The sequence below is a fragment of the Morus notabilis genome, unplaced genomic scaffold (genome assembly GCF_000414095.1).
Source record: "Morus notabilis unplaced genomic scaffold, ASM41409v2 Scaffold1826, whole genome shotgun sequence".
Taxonomy (NCBI): domain Eukaryota; kingdom Viridiplantae; phylum Streptophyta; class Magnoliopsida; order Rosales; family Moraceae; genus Morus; species Morus notabilis.
In genome coordinates, this window is record NW_010358048.1 from 77,989 (window position 1) to 88,229 (window position 10,241).

Sequence of the window (10,241 nt, forward strand, 5' to 3'; positions counted from 1 at the left end):
GACGCTGAAAAAGGCACAAGCACCAAGAACAGCAATGATGTACCTAATTTATCAAACATTGATGCAATAACTTGAAACGAGAGGTGCAAAACAGCAGTGTAGTGATAACCAACTAAGCTATCCATTGTAGCACACACTTTTTCGATCATGGTCGGGCCAGACCTTCTGTAACTCATATTTAAGTTGACCTTTTTAATCTCATCCACTCCTTCTTCTATCAAGCTTTCATCAATACAAGCGTGTATCAAACTCTTCAATGTGTTTACAGCCGAATGTGTTGCCTCTTCATGTTCAGATGCCAATATATCTGCCACAACATTGCATACTCAAAAGAAACTCCCAAACACATTGTTTAATGTATAATCAATCCAAAAACAAAGAGTTGAAAAGAACAGGAACCAAAACTATGAGACAGACCTTTGAGGGCATTGAACACAAGGGGGAGTTTATCTACACAAAGGTTTCTATTGAGAGAATAAACTCTAATCATTCCAACATCAAGCAAGCGAACGGTGAATGTCATGGCATCCACTGATGTCTCGCTTGTGGAGACAGAAAGCGCTAGCGAGCATAATATTTCGAGCAATGTTTCAGATGGAACCACGACATCTGGCCTAAGGAAGAGAAAAAGCAAACTATCTGTTACGCGCCTTGTGACAAGGGGTTTGCGCAGTTCAAGCAGAGTTTTGAAGTACTTGAGCATAGCAGCTATGTCCCTCGTTGACATAAGAGGAAGACAGTCTTTCAAAGCGTCAAGAACGTTAAGCGACTCCTGGGCTCCCTTGAGTCCTTCATTGCTATTGGCATTTGACCCCCCAGCAAGCAAATAGAACTTTTCAAATTTTTCTCTAAGCCCTTTGCTTGCAGATGTCACCAAAGATGTATTTTGAAATTTTTCTAAAACACTGCGAAGACACAGCTGGGATTGCCTTCTCACCTGTTCAGAACCCAATTTGCACATTTTCAGAGGGCAAAAATACTCAAGAGCCTGTTTGACAATATCTTCGGAAAGCTGTCTTTTGCTTTTTGAATGTAAAAGTTTCTTTTGGATGTGTTTGGACATCCTTACGGCTTATAGAGGAGCTTCCAATCAAAGCCACAAAGTATGACTTTTCAAAAACTTTAAGAAGAGATACAAAAAGACCGAACTTCATTCTAAATACTCCTATGGTCTATTAGAAAATTTAAATATCATTTTATATTCCATTATCTCTTTCAAAAATTAGTTCCAAACACCAAATAAAAACATCTTTTAGGAAATGCACGAGCAAAAGCAACGGGAAACCGGCCCTGACAACACAATCGAGCAAGCAAAATTAGCTCGCGTATCACAATCATCAGAAGCAAAAGATAAATTCTACATCTTTTTGATGAATAAGTAATGTTGACAATCATGACAATAAGAAGAAAAAAAAATCATCATGAATTACAGAAATGAGAAATTCACCTTAGGGCGCGCATCGGTGATGAACCCTAACAAAATCCCGTACAACTGAGAAACCTCCGACCAATCGGAGGCCTCTCTGACGATCAGAAGATGCGAGATACACTTCAATCCGGAGGTCACGGCGCCGACAGTCGACAACGACGATTGGAGAACACGAACGACGAGTCCAGAGACCGAATCCCACTTCTTCCTCAGGACTGCAACGGGGATTCTGGGAAGAAGAAGCCAGAGAATTGTCAGGAGAGCCTCGACAATGTGGCTGGCCGGCACGGGCTCCGAGAGGAGGCGGTCGAGGGAGGACCATGTGGCGCCGAAGTAGGCGACGGGAGAGGAAGGCATGTTCTGGTCCTTGAGCTCCTGCGACATGGCGCCGATGACCGCGCAGAGGTGCTGGTGGTCCTCGCGCATGGAGTCGCCGAATTGGGAGAGGATCGCGGTGCAGAAGTCGCCTTCGACGGAGACGGTGTCGACGGGGAACGTGAGTCCGTTATCCAAGTCTACGCCTTCCATGGCGAGTCTGAGTAGCGGTGGTTGCGACTTGCGGGTTGCCGATAAACCCTAGAGGTTAGGGTAGCTTGGGTTTTATATTTTGGCATGTTTTCGATACGGGTTCGGGTCGTGCTGAAATGGCCGCCCCGCTGTCTAATACCTTTGTTATCCACATAAACATGGACTTATAGCGTGTTTCCGTAAGTAGCCCAATTACACATAGAAGGCATGTGCTTCACTGGCCCATTTATAAGGATGGTATATGATATATGAGAAAATAGAGAATTTACCTTTACTCTCAATAAATAGTCTTTTATTAGTATAATTATTTAAGTAAAGAGGTTATGAATATAAAATAAAGAGTAAAAATTTTGACACATATACTTTTACAAGGTATTTATTAAAATTATCTTTAAGTATTTTTCATAAGACCCATTGCAATATTCTCAAGTTTGTTTTCCCAAAGTCGTAGGAAATAGCTTTTTTTTTTTTAAATTATGGCTTATAGCTAATAGCAAGAGGTGGCACTCTTACCACCAACGGGTCCATTTATCCGTTCCAAATAGGGCGGTATGGGGACAAAAATTAGTCTGCAATTTTAAAGGTGAGGTGGGAATTAGAGTTATTAAACGTGCCGTGTCGGGCAAGCATGACACGTCCCACACTAGGCCACGGGCTTGGGTCAGGCCAAACACGGCCCTAAACAATTCAGGGTCAAAAGATGTGATTTTATTGAATTAAAATAATATGAATAAATACATATAAATGATTGTCTTGTTAAAAACCTTACTAAGTAAAATTTGTAGGGAGATCGGGACAAAACCTTAGTGAAGGAAAAAAGAGTGCAGTATTCTAGGATAAGTAAATTGCACTGCGGAAGAATTGCTTCCAAAAGATTCTGTTATGTCTAATTCAAAAAATATTCTTGAATTGTATCATCTATATAGTGTTGTTTTCGTCTTCTGACATCTTCCCAGTCTTTAACGCACATTAGCTTCTCCAAGATATCCGGATACATTCTGCTCCTCTTCTCGTCAAGAATTCGGTTGCTTGCACTAAATGCTTGCTCTAACGCTACCGTTGACACTGGAGTTGTCAGAACGTCACGTGCTATCATAGACAGTGTTGGGAAACAATCTGTCTTGCTCTTCCACCATTGTAAGATGTCCAGTTTGTCGTCATCGATTACAAAATTTGCTTCAAAATATTTGGTTAGTTCTGAAGATGCTTGTGTTGATGACGATGACCCCACTTTCTCCTTCTTCAAGAAGCTCCATGATGAACCTTTAGGCTCCGAACTGCTCATCGACGCCGAAGTTGCTTGTTCTTTTTGTCATGTTATGTATTTTGTTTCATACAAAGTAAATAATTTTTCTAACATGTTCCTAGGTTCGGCAATGGTTAGTTCCATATCAATATCTAAATTTTCTGCTGTGGTAGACATCAAAGATTCGGTCTCATCTAATCCGCACCTATGATTTAAAATGGTTGCTAACGCATATAACATAGAATAACCGGCCCAATAACTTTTAAATTTAGCTTCCATTTGATTAACTATTGGTCCAAAAAGATCAGTATCCCTATAATATGTAAATGTTTTAGAAATATTAAATAGTTTATGCAAAGCCAGATGCGCAGTAGGGTAATAAACACCATAAAGTAATTTAGTAGCGTTGTAGAATACTTCTACAAATTTAAAAAAGTACTCACCAATCTTCCAATCTGTATAAAAAATTAAATGCTCACAATGCTTACTGTTCACGTACATAGTGATGATCTGTTGATACGGAATTGCAGTCTTCAACATTAAGTAGGTGGAGTTCCATCTATGTCTCACATCAGTTGAAAACTTTCTTAGACGCATCTGGCTGTTTCTGCAATATTGTCAAAATTCTTGGAGCCGAGCTCCTGAACTAGAAATGAAGGATAAAGATTCTCTAACTTTTGTTAAATGAGAAGAAATAAATTCATTTATTCTCATTTAACAAATGTTACATAACAGTGTATTACTCAATGTTAATTTATATTGTTTATTGTTTATAAATGTTTTTTTAACATTAGTTTCTTTTTTTTTTAATTTTTATGGGATTGAAGATAAAGTTTTAACTATTAATTTTCATAATGCGCCAGCTAACACAACTGTAATTAACATGTTTAAAACTAATTTGAAACCACCTTTTGGTGGTAAAATTGTTCATCAACGGTGGAGGAAGCATATCCGCTCCCACTGCATCATGTTGCTATCTTAGTAGGAGGTTTTCAAAAATAAAACAAATAGCGGATTTTTGTGTGTGTTTTTTGTGCACACGAAAACCTTTCTAAACTCTTTAAAATGCTTAAGATTATTACTAAGCTTCATATCCCACAAGAGAGAGAAAAAAAATAAAAAAAAAACTTAATATTCAAGATGTTAGAGGCAACTTGACTGTATTTGTCATCCTTGTAGTCCAAATATGTTAATATTTTCTCCTTGCAAAATATATGCTATTAGTTTTTATACCCTCTAAAAATATGCTAATCATCTTCTCCCTTTTTTTGTTATTTTTTTAAAGTAGATAAATAATTGTTGTTGTTTTGGATTTTGAGAAGTTCTTTTTTTTTTTTTAGAGAAATTCTCATTACTAAATTAACAAATTACATAAATAGTCATAAATAACCACAGGCTACAAGGGAATTCGACCTAAATATTGAAGTACAAGAGGAACACAAGTGTTGAGACCCAATAAAGAAAGACCCGTTCGGCACAAATAAAATCGAGTGCGACCAAATCACGTTAATAAGAACCACTACAGCGATGGATAAAACTAGTCGATCGAGACCAAACTCCTAATACTGGAGACACATATAACACGACCTAAAAACAAATTTAGGTGTAAATAAACACATACACCGTCAATAATGAGAATGTGGGGAAACCACCTTTCTTTATTAGACGACATAAATTTGGTGAAAATAACGCTTTCATTAAAATTAACAAAACACTATAAAAACTACAAATAACCTCAATCACATAGGAAGAGACATCAGCGACAAGTCAACAATCATTACATGGAGGCCAAAGAAATCGGATTTGAGCAGAGCCATCACAAGAGAACTGCGCCCCCCACCGATGAAGCTAAACACAAAACATCCCGAACGATGCCCTTGCACCACATATCTGCCAAAAACCTCTCGTTCATCGCACCAACGAAAGCCCTCTAACTCATCATATCTATGTCTCCATTGCCAATGGACCGTGCATATCAACCACCGACCACACCTGCACAACCTCAGCCATCGTCTTAAGGGCAAAGAGTCCAACGACAAGTCAGTGGTGGTGTCAAACTTCGGTCCTAAAAAAAGATCCCAAACTCTAAACTTTAGCCGTAAAAAAGAGAGAGAGAGAATAACTATCTATGCTTAATAACATTAAATTTCATGTGATGGGTTTTAATAATTTTTCTTCCTTATGAGAAAATGGGTAAACACATTTTTTTATATATATATTTTTTGCTATCTTTATATTTATGCTATTTAAAATATAAGTTTGTATCACTTAAAATTATTTTTACTGATTTAATAAAGGCATGTTTTTTATTATATCACTTCGATGATATAAAATGTTAATTGGTACTATTTTAAGTGTTTTTTTTTTTTAGTTTTTTTTCCTATGAAAATTATGTTTTATGCTTTCATTTCTCCGTATGGAGCATCAAACTTATTTTGTCTTCAATAGTTAGCTACATCAAGAGGTGGGTAAGGCTTCCGGGGAATAGTTGAAAAATGCTTATAGGCACTGCTAATGTTACTATTAATAAAAGATAGATCTTATTTATGTACATCATGCTACAGGAATTTAAGGGTGTAAATTCGGATCACGTGTTGTATTTATGTCGTGTTTTGATCATTTCTTTTTAAATTTACAGTTAACACGAACACAACTTGCGACACAAATTTTTTTTAAAACCGCAACACGCTATGACCACTTTACGGGTTGACACGACATGACTTGAAAATGACCTGTAACACGAAATTGACATGTGAACCTGAAATTGACACGAGAATTAGATATTTTTATTGAGTCTTTTACACATTAAAAATAATTTAAAATTCATACCATGTTAAAATACGATAATATCCATCAAAATTAAACAAGTGATAGTATAAGATTTTAAGAATAATTAGTGTGATATCATAAATTCATAATAAAATCTAAAATGTGTACCAAAAAATATATATTTCAATTATTTTATGAGTTTTAAATTGTGTTTAAGTTGGTGGGTATAGCTCAAAATTGACAAGTGTTTTTTCGTGTCAATTTCATGTTGACCTAAATTTATTTATTTTTCTAATCATAACATGTGAAACTCGTATCATTTTTTAGTCATGTTGCAGTGTGGTGACTCATATTATCACTCCTATACGGGATCTATCTTTTAAATAGTATTTAGATCTTATAGTATTATTCGTGATCGTTAATAACAATAGGGAAGTTAAAAGGAATTTTTTTTTTTTATATTTATTTATAGTGTTTTATCCTCCCATACATATATCATATAAGGCAATGACATCAGATTTTCTTTCCTATATCTACTTTGTCGGGGATCGAGATACAAGTCAAAGTATTTGTTGAGGTTTGGTGCTTATACAGGACCTAATACAACATTAAACAGTGATTTTAATGTTTTTTTTTAGCTTATTGGACATTAATTCATGTTGAATAAGGACAAGACACATTATTTTTGTCACCATATGAAGACAATTAATACGATAAGGCCCCCGATCATTCTTGGGGAAATGTGAAAGAAACTAACCAAGGATTTCTCTCTGGTTCCAAAATTTTCCACTTTCGTCAAAACTCTTTCCACTTTTTCTCTGTTTATTGAATCTGCTGACATTTGGCATTAAATGCAGGTTTGAAATTATTAATTCTGGAGATCAATACTGTGAAATAACAGCTTCATTTTTTGAATTATAAAAAAAAAAAAAAAACAGCCTCATTTTTTGAGATATATGGGACATAAATCCGTTTACTTCGTTGATTCGAGTTTTTAATTCGAATTGAGATGTAATTTTATGTGAGAATTTTTTATTATAGTAAAAAAATTAAATGTGACTGTTTATGAGAACTTTTTACTACAGTAAAATTTGAATTAACGAAATGAACGGGACTAATTATTTATTTTGCACCTTTATTTACATTAAAAAAAAAAAAACCAGACAGATTACGTTGAGGACTAGTATGGGAGTGTTGTGAAGTGCAATTGGGAAATGCTTACTGGATCGTCAGCTGGCAGGCACGTGGAGTGGCTAAGCTATTACCAGCAGCAAGAAATGGTCACGGATCGCTTCGCGTTAAAATGTTTTTGGCATAATTTGAGCCATTTCTCATTCTTGGATTGTTGAGAGGATTATTCTCAACAGAGTTGAATTTCAGACTCATTTTCAGTTTAGTACTTGAATTTTAAATACTTTCATTTGCTTTAAGAATTTTAAATTAGCCCTATTAAGTCATTTTAATTAGAATTTCTGTTTTTTAATAGTTGAAAAAGAGACGGTACAATTACATGGTATTCCTCTTATTCTGTTTGATTTTAATAAAAATTCAAATAAAAAAAATTACGTCGGAATATTTCAAAATTTAAGACACAAAGTGATATTTTTAAAATTTGGGAGACTTTTTTGAATTGAGAATGACCCTGAAATTTATGGGTACCAACCCTCGTTCTTCATTATTGACACTAAGGTTTTGTTTAGTTCGTCATTCAGATTGTAAGATTTGGTTTGAATTGTGATGGCTTGAATCGTGGTTATTTGAATTGTGATTCGAACCGGTGTTTAGGTACACAAATAAATTATAATTTGTATTGGGAATGAAATCCAACCCGTGTTTAGATAAAGTGTTGAAAACTGTAATTAAAGTTTTATAATAAATCTAATAAAACTTCATTTTAAATGAATTAAAAAATATGCAATATGGATGGAGATTTGTTCCTCTCTTCATTGTGAAGATATTAAAAAAAAAATCACCTCTATCGGAATTGAAACGAAGAAGTTATGATATTTTTAAGCTTAAAGTTGAGGAAAGAAAAAAAATAAAATATGAATTTTTTTTCACTGTAAAAACTAATTCGGATTTTGGCCGTTTTCTGGAATTTTCTGGACAGTTTTTCTGAACTTCTTAAAAACAATTCGGATTGTAAATTTAGGGAGAGGGTCAATTCTAAAATCAAAGGTTTAAACCATTATTAATGGTTTAAATTGTCCTCATTTAATTCTATACCAAACATCAATTTAACTACAATTTAAATTGAATTTTGCTCTTCAGATTGTTGAAACAAACAACACATAATTAGTGCAGCTTCAACAGTATTTACATGCGTACATTTATGAATACCCCTGAATTTATCACTTTTGACGAATCTGTTCCTGTATTTAAAATCTTCACAATTAAATTGTCAAATTAATCATGAATTGGTTAAATTTGTATATTATATTTATCCTTACACTATTACATGAGTGCAATTTCTTGATACAAATATCCTAAAGTGAGGTGAGGATATAAAATTGAAAGTGGGCCAAACTCACCCAAAACGTTGCATGACATTATTAACATGCATTTACAGTAATAAATAGAAACGGCCACTTTTGTTTAGTAAATGTGGGGGTCGTTTTCTTTTTAATTGAATTATATACGGGTTTAACTCTCCAAAAATACCCATAAAAAGTCTCAATAAATAGTAAAGAGCTAAGAAATATATATATATATATATATATATGAATAGGATTAATAATATATATTTATATATAAAACTTCAATAGCATACCATTAGTATTGTATTAATTTGCGGCCGAAAACATATATGAGTGCCTATAGTTACATTTATACCATTATAATTTATAACCTGAGAATAGTAATAATATCATAGGTACATACAGCTTGAGAAAATAATAAAAAAAAAGAAGCTACAAATAAGAAAAAAGAAGAAAGCAGGCGCACACAGTACTAATCACCATATGGATCAGTTGGAGTAGTTTAAGTAGTAATTCGTCGGCAAAATGGCGTCGTTTAGAGAAGTCTGATTTCACGGCGTGCGGCGGGGGCGAGACGACTGGTCGAGGCGGTTGATCATGTAGAGGGCGTTGCTGGTGACTTTCGCGATGTTGGTGATCTTCCGCCGGACGTCGGCCTTGATCTTTCCGCCGCCGTCGACGCCCTGAAAGCCGTCGAGGCAGGTGTCCTCGTTCGTCAGCGCGGCGCTCACCCACGTCTCGGCGTTGCTCATCTGCCACCGGAACGTCTCCGCCCTAAGGTGCTCCAGCTCCTTCAGCGTCTTCTTCAGCTCCTCCACCGAGTCCCCGATCTGCTCCACGCAGTCGCTCAGCGCCGCCCTCTGCCTCTTCGACGACGATCCGGACGACGCCAAGTCCGCCGCCATCCGGTTAAGGTACTCCGACACCCGGCTGGCCCGGGCCAGGCTGACGTTCACGGCGGCCTTGGCTAGGTCACGGGGCGTCCGCGCCGGGCCCGAGTAGGCGGCTAAGGTTCGGAGGCAGAGAGTGGGGTAGTTGGCGTGGACGCAAGATGTACGGACGAGGTCCGAGGCCGGGGCTTGGTTGTCGTGGGATTTGTGCTTGTGCACCGCGGCGGTGTACGGCGGCGGGAAGAGTGCGAGGAGGAGGATGAAGAGGAAGAGGGGAGACATTGAAGGTTTTTTTTTTGGGAGTGAGAGTGGTGAGTGTAGTTAGGGGAGTGTTTTTTTTGGATGAAATGGATTTTATTTTATTTTGGTTTCGGCTGATCGGATAGGTGGGTAATGGTTGGGATTGGTTTTATAGGGGGGTTTTGTGCTTTGGACCCTAGGGGAGGGAAAGATTATTCAAAAATAGTCTTGAAAATTGAAATATTAACAATTGAACAAGTTTACTAGCTCACGTCAGGAACATCATAATTGATGATTATGATAAGCACTCCTCTCTCTCTCTCTCTCTCTCTTTTTTTTTTTTTTTTCAGGCCAGCAAATTATTATCTGCACCGTGTTATTTGCTAAAGGTGATTTTTACAGCCTCGTAAGTCTTAACACAGTTCAAGAAAGGTCCTTCATAATGAAAAAGTAATTTTTTTTTTCTCTCTCTCTTAAGTGAAAGGTTTTTCCCCTCTAGATCTTTTGTGTTGTGTGTCTCTATTAGGTTAACTTTAACATATTGTTTTGCTAAAGAAGGTTAATTTTTCTTAAGCAAAATGATTATAGCAAACATTATTAATTGTATTGGCAAAGCACCGCCAACACACCACAACAGTATAATTATTAATGTATCGGATCCT

At 36.3% G+C, this 10,241-nt stretch overlaps 2 protein-coding genes across 2 annotated transcripts in view; both read right to left on the minus strand.

The window, feature by feature from the left end:
• The window catches only part of LOC21387598 (RRP12-like protein), an 8,301-nt gene extending 6,315 nt beyond the window's left edge, over nucleotides 1-1,986 (minus strand). Inside the window, exons 1-3 of the mRNA XM_010091365.2 lie at nucleotides 1,448-1,986; nucleotides 418-937; nucleotides 44-307 (exon numbers count right to left, since the gene is read on the minus strand). Of these exons, the coding sequence (XP_010089667.1) occupies nucleotides 44-307; nucleotides 418-937; nucleotides 1,448-1,957 (1,294 nt within the window). The 5' untranslated portion in view covers nucleotides 1,958-1,986. The remainder of the gene's footprint in view (nucleotides 1-43; nucleotides 308-417; nucleotides 938-1,447) is intronic.
• Nucleotides 1,987-8,715: 6,729 nt separating this feature from the next.
• LOC21387599 (pectinesterase inhibitor 3) lies at nucleotides 8,716-9,844 on the minus strand. The gene has a single exon (XM_010091366.2). The coding sequence runs from the start codon at nucleotides 9,619-9,621 to the stop codon at nucleotides 9,001-9,003; it is 621 nt and encodes a 206-aa protein (XP_010089668.1). The 5' UTR covers nucleotides 9,622-9,844; the 3' UTR covers nucleotides 8,716-9,000.
• Nucleotides 9,845-10,241: the final 397 nt, after the last annotated feature.

Coding starts and splice junctions, on each gene's coding strand:
- LOC21387599 (XM_010091366.2), bottom strand. CDS start 9,621: ATGTCTCCCCTCTTCCTCTTCATCCTCCTCCTCGCACTCTTCCCGCCG.